A 27,138-nucleotide genomic window follows, 5' to 3' on the forward strand; every position below is an offset into this window, starting at 1 on the left:
TTTCATAATTTTATAAAAGGGATAGTTTGTTTTGTTTTACATCAATATTCATGATTGAATAAAAATCTTCTACTCTTATTTGGTGACTCATTTGATATATTTATCATAAATTTACATCATGTGCCTCTTAACTTTTTCATATTAGATTTTAAAATTTATGATTTAAGATTTATAGTTTAGAGTTTAAAATTGAAGATTTAAGATTTTAAAATTAATTTTTTTATTGATAATATAAAATTATGATATAAGCATCAAGACGGGACATCAATTAAGATAGAGAATTTCTATTCATCGTGATCTACTAATTTAAACCTTAGTTTTTAATTGTTTGTAGGGATATAATGGTCATTTGAACCAAGTACCAACCAAGAAGAATGTTAGTATTAGTGTACTTTTAAGGGAGTCACCAAGGAGTAAATAACTCATGTCGTTGAACTAAAAATCTAGCAAAACAACCAAACTGGATGCTTGAATTTATAAATGTATCATATCTCATTCATCATTAAAGAACATGGAATGATTTTTGGTCCACTAACCACGCGCTTGCTGTCATGAAAAATCATTCTGTCTGTCAGGCGGTTTCTACAGGCATCATGCCCCTCGAACCATATGTATAATTATCACATAACACCTAACTCTGGAACGTTTTATACCTAACACACTCTCTCCAACATGTCCTATGCATATCTGTATGTCAGCCTTGACCCACGAGCGGATTTAAATTACAGAAGCTTCCCCATTTCCAAGCTTTAACAACCAACAAATTAAGCAACGTTTATGCTTTGTAAAGGAAAGTTAGTATAAAAGGTACGAAACATTAGAGATGGAGAGAGAGAGAGAGGTGAATGGTGGGACAAGGCTTAGCGGTTTCTATCTTCCGATAGATTGATAGGTGAATGGAGAATTTGCAAATGTACGACAATGGAAAAATAGGGGTACCTTATAGAAAAGCTTTGAGGAAGAAAGTGAAAGAACGTTACCGCTCCTTACGGGTTCCATGTTTCTGCTTTTGAGGTGAACCTTTCACGATTTGGAACTTTTCCCATGTGCTGATGTTTTTCCCGTTCTAGATCAATCGATTTAAGTTGCTGTTCTTTTTTCCCTTTTAACTTTTAGGATCTATAATTTATATATAGCAATGTAATCCATGAAGCTATTGCTTCATTATGAAAGGAAATTATAAGATTATCTTTTTCACAAAAAATGAACAGGATCTAAATTTTTATTGAAAAGAGTTATATATGACTTCTTACCAAGAAACTACTGTATGTATGCAAGCTGAACAAGAGACCTTGCCTCCCAAACCTAACACCATTTCATCAGTTCATTGTTTTTTGTATAAAATTAGTAAAAAACCATTTTAAATTGATTTTTCCCATTATTTATGGGTCCTGTGTCACGTCATTGTGTTGGGAGAGCCAGTGGGCCTAATTGTTTGCTTAAGTGAAAGGCCCAAGATTCGACTAAGACCACAAAAATCTGAAATTAAACTCTTTTCAGTGCCGGACCGGATTGATCCTGGGCCGACCTGCCCAATCCACTCTGGGAACGCCCTTCGAACGACACCAAACATTGCTAATCGATTTCCAGCGCGCAACTCTTAACTCTCTCTCCTAGGATTTCAATTTGTTTCTCCTAGAATTACAGAGTACAGCTGTTTTTGATTCCAAACCCTTAAAGAAGCGCCAGAACCCCTGTGAAATTAGGGTTTTATAAAAGAGAATCAACCATGTCGAAGCGCAAATTCGGATTCGAAGGGTTTGGGATAAACCGTCAACCTACCTACAACTTCGAGAGAGCCCAAGCTCCTCAGCGACTCTACGTCCCTCCTTCCTCTCGCCACGGCCACGACAACTACGAAGACACTGACCTTGACAACATCGATTACGCCGATAATGATACCTCCAGGGAAGCCGACAAGAATAACCCCAACAACAATGGAAATGGAGCGGAAGATGACGAAATTGACCCTCTGGACGCGTTCATGCAAGGTATTCAGGAGGATTTGAAAGCGCCGCCGCCTCCGAAACCGAAGGAGAAGGCGGAGAGGTATAGAGATGATGATGAGGAGGATGATCCGGTGGAGAGTTTTTTGAGGGCGAAGAAGGATGTTGGGCTGACGTTGGCGGCGGATGCTTTGCGTGCGGGGTATGATTCAGATGAGGAGGTTTATGCGGTGGCAAAGGCTGTGGATGCGGGGTTGTTGGAGTATGATTCAGATGATAATCCGGTGGTTGTGGACAAGAAGAAGATAGAGCCGATTCCGGCTCTTGATCACAGTGTCATTGAGTACGAGCCGTTTAATAAAGATTTTTATGAGGAGAAGGCTTCAATTTCAGGTAACTGAAAACGCAAAATATTAGATAATTATAAAAAATTCTAAGATGTTTAGAGACAGAGTTATTTGTTAAAAAAGAAGAAAAAGAAAAAGCAAAACTAGTCTATTGGATAAGGTTACCGGAAAAATGTTGGGGTATCTCTGGTTGTTGATGAAAGCATGTGGAGTTAAGATTAGTTGGTTACTTATGATTACTTAAACTCTGAATATGGCTTGGTTGATTATATTTTAATGCTCGGGGCAGCTATTTGCACTTATTTGCGTGCAGCTTAATTACCTAAGTAACTTCTAAAGGATAGTCCATATGAAAAGATAGAATAGAGTATGGAATTTAGATATGTTATAATCGATTCATAATATTTTAATGTGCATCATAGGACATTTTTGGCATTGTATTGAAATAATATACATCATGGCTCTGTTATTAGTTATTGCTTAGGATGTGGCACATTTTTCGTAATAAAAAAGGATTATATTCTTCATTGAGGTCATTCTGTGCCTAAACTCTTTTTTCTTTAAAACATTTCCTTGTCTAGGAATGAGTGAGCAGGAAGTTGCTGAATATCGGAAGAGTTTGGCTATTCGTGTTTCTGGTTTTGATGTCCCAAGACCGGTGAAGACATTTGAAGACTGTGGTTTTGCACCAGAATTAATGCGTGCTATTGCAAAACAAGGGTATGAAAAGCCTACCACCATTCAGTGCCAAGCCTTACCTATTGTCCTTTCAGGGAGGGATATTATTGGTATGGCAAAAACTGGTTCTGGTAAAACTGCTGCTTTTGTGCTTCCAATGATTGTTCACATTATGGATCAGCCTGAACTTCAGAAAGAGGAGGGTCCGATTGGAGTGATATGCGCACCTACTCGAGAATTAGCACACCAAATATTCTTGGAAACAAAAAAATTTGCAAAAGCCTATGGGATACGTGCCTCTGCTGTGTATGGTGGAATGTCCAAACTTGATCAGTTCAGGGAACTCAAGGCAGGATGTGAGATAGTGGTTGCTACACCAGGTCGGTTGATAGACATGCTAAAAATGAAGGCACTGTCAATGATGAGAGCAACTTATTTGGTACTCGATGAGGCTGATCGAATGTTTGACCTTGGATTTGAACCACAAATAAGGTCCATTGTTGGCCAAATCAGACCTGACCGACAGACCTCACTATTTTCAGCAACAATGCCCCGCAAAGTTGAGAAATTGGCAAGAGAAATTCTCACTGACCCAGTCAGAGTTACAGTTGGAGAAGTGGGAATGGCTAATGAGGATATCACCCAGCTTGTTCATGTAATTCCTTCTGATTCTGAGAAGTTGCCCTGGCTTTTAGAGAAGCTACCTGGAATGATTGATGAGGGTGATGTTTTGGTGTTTGCTTCCAAGAAAGCTACTGTTGATGAGATTGAATCACAGCTGTCTCAGAAGGGTTTTAAGGTTGCTGCCCTTCACGGTGACAAAGATCAGGCTTCTAGAATGGAAATTCTACAAAAGTTTAAATCTGGAATCTACCATGTTCTCATTGCAACTGATGTTGCTGCTCGTGGGCTTGACATCAAGTCAATTAAGTCAGTTGTGAACTTTGATATCGCAAAAGACATGGACATGCATGTCCACCGTATTGGTAGAACAGGTCGTGCTGGTGACAAAGATGGCATTGCATATACTCTGATAACTCAGAAGGAGGCTCGGTTTGCTGGTGAATTGGTTAATAGTCTGATTGCTGCTGGTCAGAATGTCTCAATGGAACTCATGGATCTTGCTATGAAGGTATTCAATTGAAAAACTTCACTAATTTTGTAGTTAATGGCTTCATGAAAGTTGTTAGAAAACAATATGCAACATCATTTTGCTCTTCAATTTGATGTTCTTCTAGATTGCTTGCCAACAACAATTTCTATGACTGATGGCACTATTGTATACACTTCCCTAGTTTCCCTCCATGATTGAAATCTGTAGCTGTTAGATTTCATGTGCATGTACTATAATTTTGTAGTGACATTTGCCTTGTCCATAAATAGGATGGAAGATTCAGGTCCAAGCGTGATGCAAGAAAAGGAGGTATGATTCTCTAGTGATTTAACAATGCAATTGTTATGTATATGCTTGTTTGGATGCAACTAAAACTTTGTTTAAGCTCTTGGAAGGAACCAAAAATGTAAAGCGTCTGACAAAGAGTTTTAATTGGCATTCTTTTATATGTTTTTTCAAGATAATCTATGTTTGAACTCTCAAATGATGTGTACTATAATATGTAGGTGGGAAGAAAGGCAGAGGAAGGGGTGGTGGTGGGGGTGGGGGTGGGGGTGGTCGAGGTGTGCGTGGAGTTGATTATGGTCTGGGTATTGGATATAATCCAGAATCCAGTATTTCTTCATCTCAGGCTGCCCAAAGTCGAACGGCAGCTGTAAATTCTCTGAAAACTGGCATGATGGCACAATTCAAGAGTAGCTTTGTTGCTGCTTCATCAACCTCTCAGGGTCAAGGCTTCAGTAACAGTTCAAGCATCAGGAGACCAACTTTGGCTGGATTTGTATCTGGTGGGACCATCGGTGGAGATATAAACAGGGCTCAGACTGCCAGTTCATTGACCACTGCTCCTACATCAGGATTGAACACTTCACAAAATACTGGACAAAACACCAGCCAGAAGAACTCAGAGAGGTTGCTTTTTCAGCTGAACTTTTATAATACCATTTCGTGGGTGCTTTTTTTCTTCCCCCTATATACTTATATGCTGATTAGGCACTTACTTGGCTCTGTTTTTGCAGTTCCAGAGATAGACCTAGGGAAAGGCGGAGGCCCTCTGGGTGGGACCGTTAGTCTTTAGACATTGATGGATGATGCTTTTTACATAAACAGGAAACTTTTGTGTTCAAATCTTGAATTAATCTTGTCTGTATAATTATCATGATTAGTAAGTCCTCTTTCTGTCTTTTGTTTAATTCTAAATTCTTTTTCTTTTCATATTTTAGTTCAAGAATATAATTTTTTTGCATTTTTTTATGTTCTCTAACCTGCCTATTTCATTTATTTTTACTTGAGGAGAACTTATAGTTTGTTGATAGAGCTGAAATAAATTTTAATAGCAGCGGAATCTTTTGGAAGAATAGGTCCACAATACATCTTTCATTGACACTAAATTAAAAAGCCATTCCATGCTTTATGAACATGGCAAAGAAAAGGCAATGGAATGATAAAAGAAATATAAAAGGACGAATAATGATTGATGGATCTAACATATGCTTTATTTGACTTATGGCTCTTGACTGGCATGGTTCTTTTTGGATTTTAAGGCTGTCTTCAGTTATGGGGCATTTTAGATCCTAGACAGTGGAGGGTGTTTGTGGAGTACACTTTACGAGTGGCAATTCATGATCTTCGTTTCATCTGCCCAAGGCTATTATTTATTTTTAAGCTTGGAAATACAGCGAAGAAAATTGTTGGCCAGGAGCAGCAGCCTTGCACAACAAGTTGCTAAGTTCCTGTCGCTGGGCTGGAGATTGTGATCAGCTGAACGGCTTGCAATGCGTATTCATCTGGCTTCAATTATAAATACAGCGCAGCTTGCAATCCTCATTATCAGGTTTCGAGTAAGTGCATGAATTTAGACATGTACATGATAATTTGTCCTACCAACAAGCTTCAGAATTTACCCTTTAAGCGATTAAGGGATAGATATTGTAGGCAGTTCTAGGCCAATTTTGCTATAATGAAATTCTGGTATGGATTATGGCTGTGACTGTGTATTCTCTCTCCCGCTTTGCCTGGACCTCTGATGCCTATGGTGTGTTTGCAAGAGCCCAGTGTGTCTGTATGGCATTTCACGTTTATTCCCAATGCATGGTTAACTAGCTCAATAGATTGCAGAAAGAGATAACAAACAGAAACCTTTATATATTGACCATACGTGATTTTGGGAAGTACAATGCCATCGAAGTTGGAAACCTTAATCAAGATGTTATGCACGGTTTATGCCTTTGGACATTTCATCACATCAACGTTCCTTTGAATTTCCCTTCGTTTATTAGCAATTGGGCATATATCCAGGCAAGGCTCTTTAAGGGCAGCATCATTCTCCGGCAATGGAGGGAAGACCCCGAATTTAAACTGCCATATCAAAGTCAAAGCAGAATCATCAGAACTTAGTACCGGCTAATGGTTACTGTGATAAATGTTTTTTTAAAACCAGCAAAGACCGTGCAATAGTGGCAGCAACAATATGCCGTGGCAATGACAAGAATATTCACAGTATTACTGTTGCCCATAAGGGAAAATCTGGCAACTTGTTCAAGTAAAAATCTAGTTTGTTAATTCTGCTTCCAATTCTTCACTGCGGCTGGTGATTGTAAATATTCAAACTAGAAGGGGATGAACAAGAAGGGTCAGCTTAGATATCGGATGACTCAAACTGATATCAAAATGAGTTCGGGAGGGTCAAATGCAATTCATTAGATTAAAGTTTTAGGAAGAAAGAACTGGGCAATGACCCTGGATTTACCTGACAGCTATAGTCGCTGAAGTTTGGCTCCATCACCAAAGGAACCCCCATGCAATCCTTGAAGAAACTCTGCAAAACCAGATTGCAAGAACTCAAAGTTAAGGCACCTAGGTTGCAGGTAAGCTGTACAATGCCATCCATGTAAATACTAACCTGTGTTGGAAGCTTGCAGGTATTGATACAAATTCCTACACACTTACTTTCCTCTAAGTACTTGCATCTCTCTACAAAAACCTGCAGATAATTGAAAACAGAACCCAGCTGTCGTATATTCATGAAAATGAAGCTCATTTTGTTGACACTAAAATGTTATCTGAAATCAAAGTTTACCCCGCTATTGCAAGAGGTCCCATCAGGAAGATCCACAGAATTAACATTGGATGTGCCCATGAGCCATTGACAAGTAAGTACAGTCACCCTTGCTTAACAAAAGACAAAAAATATAGAAAATATAACTGGCATTTAATATCGTAATAATCTATTAACCACGCATCTTAAAAATCAAGTACCATTTGAAAGTCTCCCAATTCCCATGAAGAATCATGCAACTTACCAACCATCACTGCAGCTACCTTCCCTCCATCTATAGGCGCTATAAGGATTTTGTAAAGCTCTAACAAAAATGGCGGGAATAGTGACTTCAATATTCGAACCTGTCATGTTCAAAACCATAACATTATAACAATCACTCATTAATAAGAAAACAAAATTTAAAGAAAAAAAGGAAGATCAAAAATGGCTGATGAGGAAAACAGAGAGATGTAAGAGTTTATATTAGAACACCGCAGCATCTTTGGTACGAGAATTGCTTCTGCTGTTCATCATAAGGGCTTTCGCCAATTCAATCAGTCCATCATACCCAGGCTTGGCCGAATCCCATCCCACTTCCTGTGATACCCCTTAGAAAGAAACCCAACAAATATTGCTCATTTGTCATACAGTAGTATAATTTTACAAGAAAATAAAATGAAGGGCTCAAATAATCTTTTGCAAATATTAGGTCAAAACTCACCTTTACCAATTTGTTACGAAAAGAATTCATGAAAAAATGGTCCAAGATTCCTGGCTTGTAGTCCGGCTTTGAACCTTTCTCTTCTATCTGAAAAGGAAATTTATTAAAGCTTTCAATTTTCAGAATAGATAATGAGTGGAGCTGGAGCAGTACGTAGATGAATGGAAGCGCACCGTTTTGGAGGAGCAGAAGATACGCGAAATTCTTCGATTTTGCAGTAGAGATATGGAGTGCGAGGGAGGAAGAAGGTAAATAGGACATGAAGACACGATTGTTTGTGGAGGACCATGAAGAGCCTGAGCCAGAGGCTTCATTTTCATTTCACTTGCCTAAAAGTTTTGACGATCTTTTCTTTGTGTGGGAGTTCAAATACTCTAGATACACATAAAAACGCTGCGTCTTGATGGACAGAAGAAAATGAATGGAACGTCGTCGTTGGAGTATTTCTAGCATTTAGGGAGTACTACGTAAGAAAGCCTTAAACCCGAACAAAACCGCTAGCAGCTTATACTGGGAAAAGAGCGAAGCAGAGAGAGATGAACTCTAGGCGTCTGATTTCGTCGGGATCATGGCTGGTGAGAAAGCTTTGCACGGCGACCTCCGAGAAGGCGAAGATAAAGGCGGCGGTTGCGGCGGCGTCTCCGATGAGAAATAGACTGTATCCGAGGCTGTCGGCTCTAGCAGCGACGGGGGGAACGGTGTCAGAGGCGTTGAACGATTTCATTATGGAGGGCAAAAAGATCAGGAAAGATGAGCTAGGCCGCTGCGTCAAAGAGCTCCGCAAGTACCGTCGTTACCAGCACGCCCTTGACGTACGCCTTTAAAAGTCCCCTTTTATTTCCCCTGTTTTGAAAATTAACACACTTCTCCAATTTGATTTGTTTAGAGTTTTTTTTTTTTTTAAAAGCTATTTTATCTGTTTAATTGTCATTAAAATGTAGATAATGGATTGGATGGAGAGGAGGAATCTGCATTTATCCCACGTGGACCATGCTATACGTTTAGATCTTATAGCAAAAACCAAAGGAATTGATGCAGCTGAGAATTACTTAAGCGCCCTGCCACCCAGTGCCAAGAATCAATTAACCTATGGAGCTCTTTTGAATTGCTATTGCAATAATCTTATGAAGGACAAGGCTTCATCTCTCTTTCAGAAAATGGATGAATTGAGGTTCACTAACAATACCTTACCATTCAACAATCTCATGTGCCTGTACATGAGATTGGGGCAACCCGAGAAAGTGCCGGAACTTGTTGATGAATTGAAGCTCAGAAATATTCCCCGCTGTCGCTTTACTTATGTTGTCTGGATGCAAAGCTATGCGAATTTAAATGACATCGAGGGAGTCGAGAGGGTTTTGGAGGAGTTGGCACAGGATAGTGAAGATAAGTGTACTTGGACAACGTATAACAATCTGGCTGCAATTTATGTCAAGGCTGGGCTGTTTGAGAAAGCCGAGGCATGTCTTAAGAAGCTAGAGAAGGATATGATGCCTCGTCAGCGCGAGGCTTACCATTTTCTGATTAGTTTGTATGCTGGTACTTCGAATCTGGCTGAGGTTCATCGAGTGTGGGAAGCTCTGAAAAGAGCCTTTTCCACTGTTACCAACACCAGCTATCTTGTTATGGTTCAGGCCCTTGCTAAACTAAAGGATTTGGAGGGGTTGAAGAAATGCTTTGCGGAGTGGGAGTCTAGTTGCTCTGCTTATGATATTAGGTTGGCAACCAGTACTATCCGTGGTTATCTATCAGGGGACCTGCTTGAGGAAGCTGAACTTGTTCTGGGTAATGCTATGAAGAGAAGTAAAGGTCCTTTTCACAAGGTTAGGGAGCTGTTCATGGTTTACTTCTTAGAGAAATGTCAGTTTGACTTGGCTCTGCAACATGTGGAAGCAGTCGTTTCTGAGATGGGCGACTGGCGCCCGGCTCCTGAAACTATTACTGCGTTTTTTGATTATTTCATGAAAGAGCGCGATGTTGATGCTGCTGAAGAGTTCTGCAGGATTCTGAAGAGTAAAAATGGTCTCGATTCCAATGCCTACCATTTGTTGCTAAAAACTTATGTAGCCGCTGGTAAAGTGGCTCCGGACATGCGTCGAAGGTTGGAGGTAGATGGTATTCAACTAAGCCAAGAGCTTCAGGACTTGCTTGAAAATGTTTGCCGCGAGTAATAATTGTAATCGGAAGCTGTATCAAACCTACAATTATTTGGATAATTTGGAATTTCTATTTCTTGGGTTAATGCTTCAAGTATTCTCTGCGAACTGCAACCCTTTAGTTTGTGGTTCAATAATGTTTCACGTAGTTGCCTTTTCTATGCGGATCGACGTGGGAAAATTGGCAGAGACTTACAATGAAAATTTTTGCATACACAAACCAAAAACTTGATATGCAAATGAACACCATGACTTCAGGCTTAAATGATAAGGTAAGAAAAAGGAACAGCAATGGTAGTGACCATAGTAGATCATTCTCAGAAATTACAAGCACCTTAATTTCTCTATCGGACATGCAAGTTACATCTCATCCACTTCATTACACTGAGTACAAATACAATGTCCACAAGTGTATGAAAAAGAATTAGAAACAGATCCTCGAGAAAAAAGAAAGAAAATAGTAGTAGGTTAGTAAAAATGGATAACCAAAGGAGGAACCGGACTCATTCTGAGGAATGAGGCCTATAGACCTTGAGCAATACCAGCCCCAATGAGATATGAAGTTCAAAAAAATTTCAGTATAGTCTTCGGACATGTTTGGAATGACAGGACATGCAAAGTAGAGAACTTGTTTGGTTGTGTTTGACTTCTAGATACTTTGCTTCAGAGTCACACGGTGGATCCCGATGTTAGATTTAGGTCGAAAATGCTCATCTGTATCCACCTCTTCAATTTCCTGGGCAAAATATTGTATGGAAACACAATTCATATTAATTGAAAGTGCAACTTCTTGAGTCTACATAACTAAAGAAAGAAAATATCATCACATCTCTGTCTCATCCAACTTGGCATGCATTATTCCACCTTATCCGGATAGACACTTTGCACAGTATGTGAAAATGACAACCACATGAAAGGAAGGATCATAGGAAAATATGTTAAATGTGTCCAACCATGAGTCCAGCTTAGCTATGTCCTTAGTAACCAAATATGAACAAAGGTCAACACAAACACTTACATTGAAAGAAACTGAAGTTTGCTTGTTACCTGAACAACATCCTCTCCCTTAACAACCTTCCCGAAGACAATAAGCTTCTCATTTAGATCTGGAATTGGTGCAGTTGTAATGAATAGCTCAAATCCTCTTTTATCATGCTTTGCCTTAGAAGTTCCAAGCATGAATGCTTCATGCTTCAAACTGGTTGAACATTAGAGAATTTAAGATACAAATATAACAAAAGCATCTACTGCCTAGCCTTTGACAGAATGGTAAATTAACAAAGGAGGAGAAGGAATGGGGGCAATATAAGTTCAATGTAGTGACCTGGTATCGAGTTGGCTGTAATGCTTTCCTTTCAAAGTCCAATCCTCTGCAGCTCCCAGCTTATCACTATCCCCAGCCTGAATCACATAGTGCTTTATCACATGGCGAAAAAGCATTCCATCGAAGTGCCCTCTCTGACTGCACATCAATTGAATTCAAGTTAAGTGAGGATGACTTTGGAAGACACATGTTATTTTGCAAGGGTTAATGGAATTCAGTTGCTCACCATGTTAAGAAAGAAAAACGGAAAACAATATATATTAAAAAAGAAAAAAAGAAAGCCCAGAACTTCCAAGAGGTGTCTGGCTGCCTGCCTGCCTATTCCATGGTCAGCAAACCATGCAATTTTGCACATCCATCAACCATACCAAATCTTTGAAAGTATAAATAAATGGGAATTGTAAACTGTTTTATGCCCAAAGATGCCATGTAAAACAATAAATAAATAGCTAAACTTGATTTATCACTGAACCCAAAGTAGATGGAGCCTCCTACATCAATTCCTTTAAATGAATTTGCCCAGTTTAAGCGAAACTCCCAGCATGAAGCTTAGAATTAAAACAATATTGAAAAACATCATGCCTTCTTGATAGGCATGATCCAGAATGCTCAACCAACAAAATCAACATCATGAAGCCAAAACAGATGACATTTCTGCAAGATTACAGCCTACATTTTGGAAATAGCAGAAAATTATTCAAAGCACTGTTCTTGACTCTTTCATAAAGTAGGATATGACTGGCTCTATCTACATCCTTCTTTCCAGTTCAAATATCAACCACATGGAATTTAGAAAATCCATCATTTTAACTAATGTTCACAATGATTCCAGCACTCACCATAAGTCAAGGAATTGATCAACAACTTCAGGCGAACTATCCTTGAAGAGTTCCACTGTTATAGAGCCTTTTGCAGTCTCTAAAATCTAGTTGTAAGACAAAAAAAAAAGGGTTAAGTCCATGGATAAAAACTCATTTTAAATAGATATTCAACGTAAAAGCCTAAAAGCTAATACCAAAGTAATCAATGAACATCTCAGCTAAACTTCACTATTAAAGAAGGCCAACCTGTCAAGAGTGGTAAGATAAAATGAAAAACAAAAAAAAAAACTCTTAGGAAGACCAAACGCTTTTTAACAAACATGCTAAGGAACTCTGTTTCTTTAATAGGTGAAGCAATCAAAGAGTATGCTAAAAGAATTTCTTTTGCATTTAATGAATTCATGTACTCAGAGAAGCATGTGCCTGCAAGCTAAAGAAAGGATTGCTTGCAGATAGCTAGTTGACTAGATAAAAGATATTTGCATTGGATATGAAAAACACATTACATATTAAATTTATGGTATGTCAAAAACTATGCACAACACATTTCATGCCTGCACAACACATTTCATGCCTGTACCACAAAAAATAGACATTATTCAACCAGGCAGAAAATACTAATTAGGGGAGAGCTTCAAAAGTAAAGAAACCTACAGCATATCCAGGGAGATCAGATTTCTTCGGATCCATGAAAGAGTTGTCACCCTACCAGACACAAAGGACCAAAGTCAATATAAAGGATATAAAGTTAAGAAACAATAACAGAGAAAGGAGGAAATGCCTTATCTTAGAAAGCATAAACTAGGGATACACATGCACACAAGAACAGTGAAAAGTTGCCTTAAAATGTTCTTAAAGGATGACACTAGGCACAGAATAGACAGTTCTGTTGTTACTGACAAAATAAAGACTTAAAACAAATACAATACCATGAGGACAAGAAAGATATTATAAAATGAATAAATATGAATCTTTAAGGAGTGTAGCATACCTCAAGAACTGATTGCTTATTCTCTATTTGGAATCTTGACCTAAAGACAAGAAAACTGGGTCAAATTCCACTGACTGGGAAATATTAACCATAATTTATTCTCCAAAAGAATTTTCATTTCTAATATTATGTTCGGTAGGATGGAAAGAGGAAGACAGTAAAGTGAGTGGAAGGAAAGTAGTGTTTCTTTCTTTCCTTTCCCTTATTTTCTATGAGAAAGAAGAACAAAAAAAATCAACTTTCCTTCCTCTCCTTCATTTTTTCCCTTCCCTCTATTTTCTTTCCTTCCTACAAACAGTGTAAATGTCATGCTCTGAAATTAGTAAGTATGCAGCAAAATATATGAACAACATGCCAAGCAGATAATAAAGTATAGAAACCTTGCACCACTAAATTCTCAGTCCTGAAACTATTCTTACGTATCTCTAATATGGCGAATACCCGAAATTCAAAAATTATATAAACTTCCTTTAACTGAACTACAACGAACCTTTGGGACCAGTGTCTGTATGTGGCATAGAGAAAAAACAGAGTCAAAACAACAATCAAGCTAGACATTATAATTGTCATAACACTTATTCGAGCCGGCCCCTTCTTCTTTTTGCTTTGTTGTAGCAGAGCTTGCGGTTTGATCCTCCCCATCAAGTCAAAATTTCAGTTCCCAAAGAAAAGCCTGAACTTTTTTTAGTAACAAAAACTCGTGTCAAATACTAGAGCCAATAAATTCATAACTAGCTATAAAGCAGTTAATAAACCTTGAACACTTTTGTCATAATCTAAGAAAATGTACAGAAAGGATTTATAACTATATTTATCGCTATATTTGGTAGATTTGAAACAATAAATATCTAAGAAGCCCCAGCTGTTAAATTCAAATTCCAGGTAACCAAATACGGACTGAAACTACCGAGAATATTCAATGTTTACAGCATTTAGAACCAGGGCTGAACATCCTAAGATCTGAGAGTAATAGATGATTTGAGACTTGAATTTTTCATCAAGTTGAAGAAAAAATAAAAAGAAAACCCTAGAAAAGTGAAATTTCTGGAGCAAAACAACAGAAATTGGAGGACAAATATTAAAGTTTGACTCGGTTAATTTCGACTCAATCGAGAGAGAGAGAGTTGGAAAAGTACCTGTAATTTCTTTTTGCTGGCGTGAATCTCTTCGCAAAAGTAAAGAAAGGAAAGAAATGCGACAGTTTTTCCTATTTTTCTAGTTCTTGGACTCGATCCTTTCCTGTAGGCACCGAGAAGGTCCAGCTATACGTTTTACGATTCTTCCATTCTGTATTCTAAAAATCTATACTACCCAGTTTTCATTAGCGACCAAAAAAAATGAAAACAAACTCATAAGGGAGAAGTTTAGAACAGTTGGGCCGATAACTAGATAACTACTAGTGGACCTCATAGGTTTCGTTTCATGGCGGCCCGAATAGACCAACGTCGCAACGTGCACCATTTCGCTTTGAAATGGAGCTCGTATCTCGTTCGACTTCCCCTTTTTTTCATTTTGGCACGTGAGGAGAGGCGCGTCGTGCGAATTTCAGCTGTGGCTCTGATGTGGACAAGACGCTCCGAAACGGTGCGCTCTGGCATTCCCTCTTTGGGCTTCTCCATAAGGTGGTCATAGCAGGAAAGTCGGCAGCAATATTAAGGTCATACACGATTCTGAAGGCAATAGGTTTAAATCTGAAGATCAAAATTTTTAAGGAAATCATTGCATTTTATTCTCAATTGCTGGGAGAGCCTGATAAGAGTGTAATTGGCTGCACTGTGGAGGAGCTGAGGGAATTTATGCAGTCCACCTTTTCTGAAGAGTCTCAAAGATTAATGGAAGCCCTACCTCAGAAGAAGAAATAAGGACTACTTCTCTCTCAATGGTAGTAAAGCCCCAGGGCCAGATGGGCACACTGTCATCTCTTCTAGGCTGCTGGGTCAATTGTGGGGTCTTTATAGCTATTCACTACTATCTTGCTTTTAGTAAGATGTTTCAAGCTATAACTCTTATCATTATTTCCTAACAGTTTCAAACTTCAAGCTAGTGTCTTGTTGCGCTGCAATTTATAAGTGTAATACAAAGGTAATTGCCTATAGACTCAAAAAAAGCTCCTTTAGCTAAGGAAACTTGCTATCCGTTTCATCCAAGATGTTGGTGATCAGGTCAGGTGGACAGCTTCCAAATCAGGGAAGTTCAATGCCACAGATACCTTTCATTCTATTCAACATAAACTACCAAAGGTGCAGTGGGACAGGCTCCTTTGGTTAAATAATATTTCAACATGCTCTGATTGCTTGGATGGCCATCTCGGATAAGCTTCTAACACAGCAGAGAATTTCAAGTTGCCAAGACTCCTTTTTTTGTATAATCAGGCTGTGGAAAATAGGAACCGCCTATTCTTCGGTTGTTCCTTTTCTAAGCAAGACAGTTGCAGAGTTCTGCAGTATTCTGGCGTTACTAGGCCAGTTGGCGACTGCAATGAAGAATTTGCTATGATTAATCTCCTCAAAAGGGAAGTTCTCTGAAAAGTTATATCCCAAAAATTGCTTGGAGTGCTCTCATCAACTTTATTTGGTCTGAGAGGAATAGCAGGAAAACATGGGAAGATGAGGCATATCAATGAAGATGTTTTTCACTGTATTCTTGATCTGTCAGATTTAGGTTAAGTGGATGCTGCCGGAGTGGATGCTGCCGGAAATGCTTCTCTATGTTCATAATTGGGATATCTGTAATTCTAGACTGTAAATATTGCTTGGACGCTCTATTTTTTTTTTTTTTTGATGTATAGTTGCTGATATAGCTTCTACAGTTCCATTGGTAGCAGTTTCTTATTCTCTATTTCTTGGATAAGGAAAATTGCCATTTATCCTCAAAAAGAAAGGTTGAGAACAAAGATGGGGGGCCAACATTGTATTGGAAACGGGAATCAACTAATCAGGACATGATTGAAAAGTGTTCTAGAAGAAAGGGTTGATGTTCCCATATGCTCCCCCAAACTATCCTCCAAAGCCTTTGCCGCAATTGAAAAAAAAAAAACGAAAGAAAAACAAAGAAAACCGGTTACATGATAAATAATTTGTTCTCCCACGATGTACTGGTTAACCAGAGGTTGGCAAAATTTTACAAGAATCCCACATCTTCTTCCCGTTGTTCCAGGACAATGGTAGCAAGAGCAAGTCTACAAGCTGAAGATCTAAGGTTCCTAACAAGGACAAATATCTCCTTCCTCCTACGATGCACTGGGATCTCATTCCACTGCTCCTTCCTCAGACAAGCAAGCAAGACAGCCTCACAAAAAGCTTCTGCTATTGGCTTTTTGCTTCATATATACAAAGAAAATTATCATAACCAAACTGAAGAGAATCTAAGAAAATAGCTAAATGCAATACTGAAGAGAATATAGTTTTGCGGTAGTGATATAGAAAAAGCAGGTAAACTAACCTCCCTCGAACAAATCCAGTAGTGACAAAACCAACTGGCCACCGATGATACTCTCTAGAAGCAGAATCCTCTGGTACTTGGAGTTCCCACTTACCAGAAGATTGTTCTTTAAAGTATGACCTCACGGCAGAATCAGGCAATTTAAGTCCACATTCAATGCTACCGGAGCTGCAATGTATCCAAATTCAACTAGTTAATCTCACGAATAAAAGAAACAGCAAATTCTATACAAAAATGTGTCACGGACAAATCAAAATTCACTCCTGTTAAATTAAATAGGGGTGATTAATGCACCCTGAAAAAGGGATCAGAGAATGCACCCAGATAATCCTTGTCCAACCTCTTGTTTGTCGCATAACTATAGTCATGCATTTTTAATGTTCAAAGCATGCTGGAATGAACAAATTATAGGCAGCTATTCCAACCATTTGAAGACCCCTACATGCATGTTGCACTCACGATCTTGCAAGGGTTTCAGATTAAGAATTACTTGTATACAAGGAACTTTATTTAAATGACTACCTGGAAGTCCATACTGATATATCAGTGAGACAGGGTGCACATACAACAGCTCCCTCTTCAAAAACACCCTCCTTGTATGCATGGAGATGAACCCTGACGTAACATAACTTATGGCTGTAGCTAATTTGGGTAATCCCATTTTCTCCTCTTCCCATCATGCTTTTATCCTTCATAAACTTAATAAGACTTGACTTTCTATTCTGAAATTGAGGAAATAAAAGCAAATGTTCACCATGGATGCCATTCAAGAAGTCAGTCAGCATACTTGATGTCCTTGCTACAATGCCATCAAATGAATTACGACACCTTGTTACATCACTTCTTTCATAACTTGAATTTTTCAATGAGTTTTTTCCAACCATATTTTCTCCACTAGAATTTTGAGCTTCTTTCACCCTCATGGTTAGTTTGTCCAAAGCAACATGGACAACATCCCACGGTGGTGGAATGGAAATTCTAAAAGGTCTTACAGCCAGAGGACGCTGCTCTGCATTTTGCCTAGAGGCAGTCTCTTCAATTTCCTTTAGGGCTAAGTATGCATTGCAGTCAGGAAAATCTGAAGGAAAAGAAGGCAGTCCAACCTGCAAACGAAGGAAAATTAACAAGCAATTTTGGATAATTTATTGCTTCAAGTCAAATTTCTTAAATCCAAACACACTTACTTCACATGATATCCAGCGTTTCTCCCTCAGCCCAATAGCATGAGCCCCCTTGGAGACAAGAAAAAACCAGAAGACCCTAGTCCAACTTAAAGGTAGTATGACAGACCATCTGAAATGCAGAATGAAGGAAGAAAAATCATTGATGTTCTAAGACAGATTTCTGGATAAAGATTTTGCAAAGAAAACATTTTGCTCCCATGATGGCAAATAAAAATGAGATCACAAGGCTAAGAAAATTAACAAAACCTGCCTGATCAATCAAGGTAAACCTAAAGCAGCATAGAAAAGCCATCGTCAAATATAGCTTTATCCAACCATTTGCGTGAATCAATAGGACATAATATTACACAAACTTTGTGTTAAACATCCAATTTGAAATTCTCATGCCTAAACTTAAAAACATATATGGCACAAGTTTGTGACTGCAGCGCACAAACTAGAACCACTTGCCACCATCATGCTTCTCTCAGCTTAAGGTGAAGGCCTCCTTTCTCTCTCTTTTTGGGGGTGCAGCTGTTTGATCTCAGGATGATTTGTCATGAAATGCAACACATATGTAAAAATAAACAATTCTCCACCAAAAGGAGGTGGTATGCAATGTTAGAACAACATCACAGCAGGTGAAACCACATCTCACTCTTCTCCTTTGCTGGATAGGATGGTTCTTAAATGCATCGATAGTGCACAAAAAAAAATTCTCATACATTATATTTTGAAGCAGTAAACTTCTTTCTAAAAATAGTTAATGTGTGGGGAAAAAAGGAACAGAGTAGTTACCCCAAAGGAGAGCCCTTTTCGTTATTGTTTTTTAGAAGCAAAATAGGGCAAGAACGCTTGCACTGCACCTTGTTTGAAGTCTTTGGGGGCCCTGATTTTGGATCATCAAGGCAAAAGAAATCCATACGCTGCTGATGCTTTTCCATGCAAAGTATGTTATCTTCCTCTGGGGGGTCAATTCTACTGCTAACATCCCACAAATTCTTGTTGATAGATAAAATTTCATTTCCTTCAGGTTTTAAACATGAGGGTGAGGCTACCTCTTCATTCTCATATACAGTTCTAGTTAAGTTAACATGTTCATTAGCTTCAACTTCTTGCATATCAAGGATAGAATCTGGCTCAAGAAAATCTGTGGTCCTTTCAGCAGGCAATATGCGAGGATCCTTGATTGTAAAAGATAAAATTGCACAAGAAGGAACATGTTCCTCATTTTCAAGTGTAAAAGAGTTCTTTTTCTGAAAGTCATCACTGTCCTTTGCATTTGAACACTTTTGCTGTTGCCAACAAGTTTCTAGAATGCTGCAACGGCAATCAACTTGTTTAGCGTATTTTAAATTCTTATCTTGGTTCAAAATGATCCGATTCTACCTCTAAATAACTAACCAAGTGACAGGATGAACAATCTTCTGAAGAAGCTGAAATGCCTTAGACCCAATTAACTCCAATTCTGCAAGCTGACCCTCACGTGAAAAACAATTAATGGTGATACCTCTCTCAATCATCTGAAAAATGATTAAACACAAAACTTAGCATCTAAGATAATAACAGCCTGTGATGTTTATACTAAGAATCTTTCTGAGACCAAATGAAATAGCTTGCTCACACTCATGAGCTTCATTAAAGTGTACAATAATTAAATACATTATTATTAAGTCCAGTGATATATCATTTACCAGTTTTTGACAAGCACATTTTATAGCATCATATCCCTTGCTAAAAGCTGATGCATGAATCCAAATCCATAGCTGGCGAAAGCAAGAGCGAAAGCCAATTCTACATGGCTCATTACATTCAATAACATCATGGCAATTATTATTTCCATCTTCTTTACTCTTCTCATGAGGACGCCACATATAAGTCACAGGCGCAATTGGCTGTGAAAAAGGAGCTCCGACATAATGAAGCTGGAAACAAAAAGCAAGCATAGTATTTAGTATTAGTAATTCTTCCTAATAAGGAAAAGGTGCAATTGAACAACATACCATAGCAGTTCCATAAGTAATACCGGAAAGAACAGAGCTGGAAACACCTTGAGATTGAACTGATGGAGAAGGCACTAGAACCATCTGTAGTGTTGCCATTAAAGAATCCTGGCAGCAAATAAAAAAACAATAAAAGGTCTGATCCAATTATTACTAAAATCAACTAAAAGAAGCCGAAAAGAAATAAATTAGATTTAAAATGAAAAGGGAGGTGCCTGCCTCCGGACCCTCCAGTTGAACAGCAACATTATAGCTCGCATCGTGGACAACCACTCCTTGTTCGAACCACCTCAACACAGCCTTCGAACCCCTTCCTCTATATCACATAAACACAAAAAGAAATAAGAGAACACAAAAATTTGGGCTTTTCTGCACTATCGGAAAGGTTAAACAAGGACTTGCTTACCTGCCCTGCAATCCTAAAGGAAGGTAAAACCCCCACCGTTTCGTCATTGTAAACCGCTTCGCGTGCCAAACATGCGTTCTCAATCTCTTGGTGCCATCCCCTGAAGTAACGAAACCGCTTCCGGGATTCCTTTTAAGCTCCAATCTCCGACGAACGCGACGTGGAAGAGGAGATTTTTCCTTCTGTTCCGTCTCTAAGGCCGAAACATACCTTTTATCAACCAACCTCAGCCTCTTTCTGTTTCTCTTCTTGGCGACTTGATTGTCGAATGCGGTGGTCCTCCTTCTCTTGTTTCTACGTGACCGGAAATCATCGTTGAGTCGAGTTGATATAGTAGAGTGAAGCGACTCGAGCTCGGTGGCTCTGGCTTCCGCGAATTTCTTTACGTTGATTTTGCGCGGTGGTTGAGAGGCTGAAACTTGAGAGGTTTTGCTTCCGTCGATAGCCATTGGAGGGAATTTCAAAGATATAAATTAGGAACCAAACATCTACTGAAGAAATTAACACTCTTTAACTCTTTGGGGAACTGCCTGGAAATAAACAAACCGGTTTTTTTTCTTATTAAAAAATTAAGCTGTGATCAGGGTTTTAGGGTTTTCGCTTTCTCAAGTGTCGGAGTGAATGAATGGAACCGCCTCAGAAAAGGGGGACCAAATTACAAAGTGCCAGAGTAGAATATATTAAACGCAGTCGTTTTAATCCTTCTTGCGCTTTGCCCTTTAAACCCATTCCGGAGGATAGGGGCCTAGGCTTAAACCAAAATTATGCCACTATGATAGACATTTGAAATCCCGGAGGTTAAAGACGGGCATGGCCATACCATAATAACATAAAATTCGTGTATTTATCATTTAACTAACTGCTTGAATGCTAAAATCGATTATAATTGGTTAAAATATATTTTTTACCATATAATTGTTTCTGGAAATATGACGAGGACTAAATTGCTTATCAGAAAAAGTTGAAGGGCTTCTCTTCAACCCCCTTCCATTAGTTAGTAGCAACATTCTATACCTCAACAGCAGTAAGGGATCTCAGAAAGTTTTTGGGCTTCCCAGGACAGATCTCCCATAGAATATATTACTAGTAGTTAACGATGCTACTTGATCCTTTACGGAAAGCCAGGCTGCCAGAAAAGTGGAGTAGACCACGCATCAACAAGAGACAAACTTCACCCCAGAAAAGCAGATAATAAACTAAAACTAAAATTTATTAAAAAATGTAATGAAGTGGGACAGTTCAAGGTACAAAGCTAGGCAGTACAAACTCAATCAATAGTACAATCCCTAACATGTATGACAAGCTCAAACTCATATGGTTGTACAAAGGCAGACCTGTATAACTATCTAAAGATTTTCCATTGGTGTAAATGGGACACTCTTGTGTCTAGAAACCTGATATGCCACAAATACGGCTACACAGAGAGCGGCTACAGAGAATAAAAGGGCAAAGGAGCTGGTCACATCCCAGGAGCTGCTTGATGCAGACTTGGTTAGCACAGAACCACCTGAAGCGATATCCAATGACACCCAATCACAGTTAATCGTATAGTGTCCAGACCCAAACCATGGATTCCCATCAACAGGATACCAGAGTGCAACAGACATCTTGCTTGATCCACCAATTGTGAATTGAACGTCCTGCAATGTAAGAGAGAAGTCATTTCTGTCCGGCTGTTGCAAGGTAAACACTTAAACAGAAAGAGAACAACAGCATTATCGGTTTAAGTTTTAACAATAGAAATTCGTAACATATTCAATTTTCATTTTAAGCATCAGCATTCTGCTTAGGAAGGTAGCATAATATACCTATTTACCATAGTTTCTACTTTAAATTTTAGAATACTAGCAGAGTCGGCTCAATGATTTTTCTTCAAAAAGTAAACCAAGAAACTCAGCAGATGTGAGATGTTCAGGTTAAGAATATGGAGGTCATTAGGTCATCTAACCAAGAAACTGTGTGATATTATGTGATGAACATAAGCAGAGCTGAGACTTTCTTGCAGCATGCGCACATGTTTAATAGCTTTACATCCTAAAGAAGCAAAAATTATTGTCTTTAAAATAGATATCATAAACCATCTAAAAGCAGTCACACTAATATAATTTGAGTAAATTCTACTTGTAAGGAGACCTTCAATCCATAATCCAAAATTACGACTTCCTATTAAATTAAGTCTTCAAAGATAGTAGTTGCAAAACCAATTATATCATGGGGAACAGGTGGCTTGTGAGATGGGAGACGGCTACCCCTTATGCAGCCCAGGCCCAATATATGCCAAAAAGAAAAACAGAAAACGCCGAAACATTTAAAGTAAAATAAGTGGATCTTAAATTCCCTGGCAAGGTTCATCAGAAGCAATTGCTCCTACAGTCCCTTAATAAATCTACCAATGGTAATGACTGAATTGTTACTAAGAACAGTTTTGAAGCCATGATCCCTGATACTATTATTTGACAAGGAACAGAAACAACATTACATAGAGAATACATAGATTAAAGAATTTTTTTTTTCCCAAAACACAAAAACTGTGGGTTTACATTAACATTTACTACCAGTGGCTGAAAGGCAAAAGCCAGAAGATTATTATCTAACCTGTTGAAGACGATCCATGGTTCTCAAAGGCCTAGAAAATTCAAAATAATATGTTCCCTTCTGACCTCCTGTGGAATAAGGACTGTCTTCCTCCACAAAACCTGTTAAAGTATGCAAGTTTAATGTTGAGAATCTGAAAGATGAAATATTAAGTCTAACTCTCTAAGTCACTTGAGCATAACATTGATTAAACATAAAATGAATAAAAAAAATCAAAACTAATTAACCAACAGACATTAATGCTAATAAAACCAAAGAGTTGTTCCTGACATTAAAATAACTCTCTACATGGGAAAATAAAAAAAATAAAGCAAGTACATTTGTACTTTTGTTCCAGAATAAAATGCTCTTGACCAACTTGATACATGGAAATCACCTGTCTAAGCTCCAAAACCATGCAAAAAGGAGCAATCAATACTCAGCAGGTTTGAGGATATTGAAACATGCATATGGACCATTCAATTGTAGAAATGCATATCAGCCTATAGACCATTCGGGCTTTTTCTACTGGATATACTAATTGTCTGAATTTAACAACAGAAATTTCCCAATAAAAATGGCCAAGCAACAGTGAGTCCACTCCATACATCTGAACTGATTTATCAGCTTCAATATTCAACTCCATTAGTCTATAACAGTGATAGATTAATTACCTGAATGAACTGCTAAGCTACTGTGCCACCATGCTCCTTTCCAATTATTCTGTGCACTAGAATCATTTCCTAACAGGGAAGAAAAATAAATCTTAATAATTTAAACATGAAGAAATAAAAACTACATTATAACCAATACCTTTTAAAGGGGGCAGGGGGTGGGGGAACGAGAGAGAACAGAGAGAAGCAGAGCAGCAAGTCATCATCAACTAAATATACTTAATAAAGCCACAAGAAAAATGTAAGTCACAAATTTTCTTTCTTTTTTTTTTTTTTGTATTATACAGATCTCAAAGCCAATCAATCAACTAAAGGACATCAATAAAAACCCACTAGCTTTGTAATAAAGCATACCCCTGGAGGGATAGAAAATTAATAAGGAGTAGGGTGGGAAGCAAGGAATGTAAAAGATATTGCAGACCTGGAAATGCAGCAATTTAGACTCATGAACATCTTGTCCGTTAATCTGTGTAATGGATTTATAAGTTTTCTAAATCAAGATGAATCATCTCCTTCTAGCAAGAGAAATGAATTTAGTTCATGAAGGTAAAAAACTAGAAAGTTTCCTATAACAATATTGTTTTAATGAACCATTTACGGGGAAGAAAAAATACTAAACAAAAAATTAATTATCTTGGAAAGGAGGATGATCCTTCAGAAAAAGCTAGCAGTCCAGATCATGAGATTTATGCATAAAGCAAGGAAAAGACTCATATAGCGTTATGCAAAGCTAAGTTCTCAAAGATAACATAACCAAATAGAATGAAGGGAATTTTTGGTTTTCTACCAAAAATAAATAATTCTAACATCTTAAAATGACAGTGAGAAATCTAATATGTCAGAGATAAGGAGAGGATTATACAATATCTGACTAAATAAGAGAAAAAAGGACATAATTTATCCTGTGAAGATAAGAGTTGGAAACTGGGAACATAAAACTATGATAAAATAACTAGATTATCTTATCACAAGAATTCTTTCCTTCCCAAAAAATAAGATAGCAGAAACAAGAAATATTTTGTGTAGTAATTTGATCCTGGTTGAAGGCATTTAAATGAGAAATGGCAGGCAATTGGGAAAGGGTAGAGACAGTGATAAAAAGGTAATTCAACACTTAAACACTAGCAAGCAAGGATAATAAGCTATTCCAGCAGACATATCATAATGCATTGTCAATAAGATTAAAAATAATTGTTGATGTGCCATGTCGAAGATTTAATGTCCTCAAAAAAGTGATTAACACTTCAAGATCTTCAAAAAGTTATTTCTAGTGGGTGCCATATCTGTTAAGCAAGCATTGTAGTGTCACATAAAAGATAAAGGTATGACTTTTGGGAGTAGTTCTCATTCTATGCCACCTCGATGACCACTGTAGTCACTTTCTTTAGTGCATCATCCCACTTTGTTTTGCCATGCTTAAAGGAACTCCCATCGTTTTCATCTCAAACAAGCATATTTTACACTCATGAAAACATACCCATAAAATTACTTGATCTTAGAATTTACCAGAAGGACCCATTCCATCAAGGTATCTACAGTGCGGGTTCCAAGCATATACATCAACCAAATGACCAAACCTGTCAGCAAATAAAAAGTATTATCATAAAATAATATATTCTGCAACATTTACCAGAAGAGTACATCACTCACTATTGTGACAGCCAAGGTATTCACTTGTACTACTTCAAATTAAGTTGTACTACATTACCTGTCACCTCCATTTCCCTCTCCGTTATCTATCAGGTTGCCACCATAGAGCCTTCCAGGTATAGCATTTCCAATAGAGAAGTGCATAATGTCAACTTCATGGCCTTTGCAAGACTTGTTGGTGCAAGAGCCCCTTTGTTCTTTACAGCCACCCATCTTGCACCATAATAAACTTTCTCAACTTTCATCCTTCCATCAATGAGAAGCTAACAAAGAGTATCAAAGTAAGATAAATATAACACAAGAGTTAGATGACTTAACTTACATTATGATAGGTAGCATCATCACCAATTTGAAACATAAGAGCTGCAGATGGACATTTTCTGTTATCCCTGCATTAAAGAGTAAAAATCCAGTTCACCATAAAGCTTTTACATAAATAAATTGGCGTGTGGCAACAGATTTAACTGCAAAATGCTCTCTATTCAATTTACAGAATAGAAAGGAATGAATATTAAAAACTAGACCACATAAAACAAAAAGAAAGAAAGTAAACCGATTTGGCATGCCATGGATAATGATATTTTGAAGCATATTGCAAAGATAATGGCATTGTAATTTAATAAGCTTCTTTTTGTAGCTACTTGTGAGGCACAAGCTATCCAACTTTATTGGACATCTCAAACAGGATCAAAAAGACCAAAATCTTTTGGGGTTCGATAGGAGTTTAATTCAAATTTATCGCCAAACACATCAAAAGAGAGACTAAATCTAGTTCTAAAAAAAGTTTACCCTTTGGAGTAGGCATAGTCCCCATCAACTTGCAACAAGAAGAAGACATCATTTCCATCATGTAAAGCCTAAGAACATCCCACAAAAATATTGCATCAAAACTCATCGTTCAAATGTTTTTTTTTTCTTTTTTTGAAGTCCAAGCAATAGCCAATAGCCAACTTACCTTCACTGTCATTGTTCCATCTTTGTACTCGTGGTCCTCGTCTGGGTCAAGAGCAGGGAGGAGAGAGAACTCGAACCCATCAATGTATTTCCAATCATCGGCGTGACCGTCGAGGGTAATGACTCCCGGCCTGAAATCCGCCTGGACTCGGATCTCCGAGTTCGACTCACAACTCCACTCTCCCGATCCCTCGTGCGAGCTGACCCGTCTGGTTAGCCCGGGGCCCAAGACGACGAACGCTAGCAGGAGGACCCGAAGCATCATTGAGCACGAAATTTCGTTACTGAAGCGGGTGTACTGGTTCTCGTTAGCTTGTTTTACAAATTTTTTGGGTCAGTATTCATTGGCCGACTTCTCAAACATAATCGCCTCTTGACTTTTTCATGTAACGACATCAAACAGTAAATCTGATTTTAAAATTTTTCTTGTACTTTGACAACTTATATTGCAATTTCCTGTACTTCAATCTTAAAAATTGTACTGCTTCTTTCAGTAAAGTTACAAAAATTAATATACGGTCCGAATCAAAATTTTCAAGATTATTTAATATATAATCACTTTATCAAACTTAAGCTTAAGTAAAAATTTTATATTTTGTTTGTTTCTATATAAAAACACCTTGTCTTAAAATTATTATATTTTTTATTTATCATTAACTTGTAATAGAGAGATTTTAAATATTAAAATGAGTAGGTAAGAGTAGAGTAACAAATTTACGCGTGGTTGAATTAAAACATTAATAGTTACATAACGTAATAATCATTATCCAATATCTGTTAAATCTAAGTATTGTTAGATCTTTTAGTTTATACTTGTAGCTTCCTTATATTTAGATATTTTTTATATTTCTACTCTTTGGGGGTAGAATTAGGACTAAAATATTTGTTGATTTGTAAACATGTCGAGCAATTATCACTGAATTTACAATTCATCAGATCCTCACACAATCAAAACGAATTATGATAGGAAAAGTACTAATGACGTTACAAGTAACATATTCGGTTCATAGAATTCCAATCCTTTTTGTGTATCGCATCGTTGACTTAGTTGAAATATGCAGCCGCCTTGTCCATCTTTTTGACCAAAATTTTGTGGACCTTTTGGATGGCTTAGACAGGCAACCACGAAGATTTT

General features: G+C 37.9%; 6 protein-coding genes across 10 annotated transcripts; 2 read left to right on the top strand and 4 right to left on the bottom strand.

The window, feature by feature from the left end:
* Positions 1–1,586: 1,586 nt before the first annotated feature.
* Positions 1,587–5,339, top strand: LOC18613709 (P-loop containing nucleoside triphosphate hydrolases superfamily protein). The gene is made up of 5 exons (XM_018126651.2): positions 1,587–2,339; positions 2,875–4,103; positions 4,355–4,394; positions 4,592–4,997; positions 5,105–5,339. The coding sequence occupies exons 1-5, from the start codon at positions 1,730–1,732 to the stop codon at positions 5,154–5,156; spliced, it is 2,337 nt and encodes a 778-aa protein (XP_017982140.2). The 5' UTR covers positions 1,587–1,729; the 3' UTR covers positions 5,157–5,339.
* A 272-nt stretch (positions 5,340–5,611) lies between these two features.
* Positions 5,612–8,188, bottom strand: LOC18613710 (beta-carotene isomerase D27). Of its 3 annotated transcripts, XR_016027073.1 has the most exons (9): positions 8,020–8,188; positions 7,847–7,933; positions 7,618–7,722; positions 7,388–7,487; positions 7,165–7,256; positions 6,988–7,068; positions 6,835–6,903; positions 6,244–6,443; positions 5,612–6,145 (listed from the first exon to the last, which is right to left on the bottom strand). XR_016027073.1 is itself a non-coding variant. In XM_007051069.3 (8 exons), the coding sequence occupies exons 1-8, from the start codon at positions 8,164–8,166 to the stop codon at positions 6,306–6,308; spliced, it is 819 nt and encodes a 272-aa protein (XP_007051131.3). In that variant the 5' UTR covers positions 8,167–8,188; the 3' UTR covers positions 6,211–6,305. The 3 variants fall into 3 exon arrangements, 2 of the variants coding, with proteins under 2 accessions (XP_007051131.3, XP_017982150.2); XM_007051069.3 differs by lacking the exon at positions 5,612–6,145 and having other exon boundaries at positions 6,211–6,443; XM_018126661.2 differs by lacking the exons at positions 5,612–6,145; positions 7,618–7,722 and having other exon boundaries at positions 6,211–6,443.
* A 194-nt stretch (positions 8,189–8,382) lies between these two features.
* Positions 8,383–10,088, top strand: LOC18613711 (Tetratricopeptide repeat (TPR)-like superfamily protein). Its single transcript, XM_018126652.2, has 2 exons — positions 8,383–8,658; positions 8,788–10,088. The coding sequence occupies exons 1-2, from the start codon at positions 8,383–8,385 to the stop codon at positions 10,015–10,017; spliced, it is 1,506 nt and encodes a 501-aa protein (XP_017982141.2). The 3' UTR covers positions 10,018–10,088.
* Positions 10,089–10,316: 228 nt separating this feature from the next.
* LOC18613712 (peptidyl-prolyl cis-trans isomerase CYP21-4) lies at positions 10,317–14,434 on the bottom strand. 2 transcript variants are annotated; one of them, XM_007051072.3, is made up of 8 exons: positions 14,275–14,434; positions 13,629–13,816; positions 13,139–13,178; positions 12,802–12,852; positions 12,166–12,251; positions 11,327–11,464; positions 11,050–11,200; positions 10,317–10,738 (listed from the first exon to the last, which is right to left on the bottom strand). In XM_007051072.3, exons 2-8 carry the CDS (start codon positions 13,778–13,780, stop codon positions 10,652–10,654), a joined length of 705 nt encoding a protein of 234 aa, XP_007051134.1. In that variant the 5' UTR covers positions 13,781–13,816; positions 14,275–14,434; the 3' UTR covers positions 10,317–10,651. The 2 variants fall into 2 exon arrangements, with proteins under 2 accessions (XP_007051134.1, XP_007051133.1); XM_007051071.3 differs by having other exon boundaries at positions 13,629–13,811; positions 14,275–14,433.
* A 1,586-nt stretch (positions 14,435–16,020) lies between these two features.
* On the bottom strand, positions 16,021–20,781 carry POP1 (ribonuclease Ps). Of its 2 annotated transcripts, none has more exons than XM_007051076.3 (10): positions 20,152–20,781; positions 19,965–20,061; positions 19,746–19,853; positions 19,437–19,667; positions 19,147–19,265; positions 18,541–19,062; positions 17,764–17,872; positions 17,102–17,682; positions 16,580–16,747; positions 16,021–16,457 (listed from the first exon to the last, which is right to left on the bottom strand). In XM_007051076.3, the coding sequence occupies exons 1-10, from the start codon at positions 20,598–20,600 to the stop codon at positions 16,259–16,261; spliced, it is 2,583 nt and encodes an 860-aa protein (XP_007051138.3). In that variant the 5' UTR covers positions 20,601–20,781; the 3' UTR covers positions 16,021–16,258. The 2 variants fall into 2 exon arrangements, with proteins under 2 accessions (XP_007051138.3, XP_017982425.2); XM_018126936.2 differs by having other exon boundaries at positions 19,961–20,061; positions 20,152–20,293.
* A 562-nt stretch (positions 20,782–21,343) lies between these two features.
* On the bottom strand, positions 21,344–26,406 carry LOC18613716 (heme binding protein). The gene is made up of 8 exons (XM_007051077.3): positions 26,005–26,406; positions 25,839–25,906; positions 25,372–25,438; positions 25,108–25,262; positions 24,906–24,976; positions 23,400–23,468; positions 22,747–22,847; positions 21,344–21,791 (listed from the first exon to the last, which is right to left on the bottom strand). The coding sequence occupies exons 1-8, from the start codon at positions 26,266–26,268 to the stop codon at positions 21,498–21,500; spliced, it is 1,089 nt and encodes a 362-aa protein (XP_007051139.3). The 5' UTR covers positions 26,269–26,406; the 3' UTR covers positions 21,344–21,497.
* Positions 26,407–27,138: the final 732 nt, after the last annotated feature.

Source organism: Theobroma cacao, chromosome 1 (genome assembly GCF_053813885.1).
Source record: "Theobroma cacao isolate CCN51 chromosome 1, ASM5381388v1, whole genome shotgun sequence".
NCBI classification, from domain to species: Eukaryota; Viridiplantae; Streptophyta; class Magnoliopsida; order Malvales; family Malvaceae; genus Theobroma; species Theobroma cacao.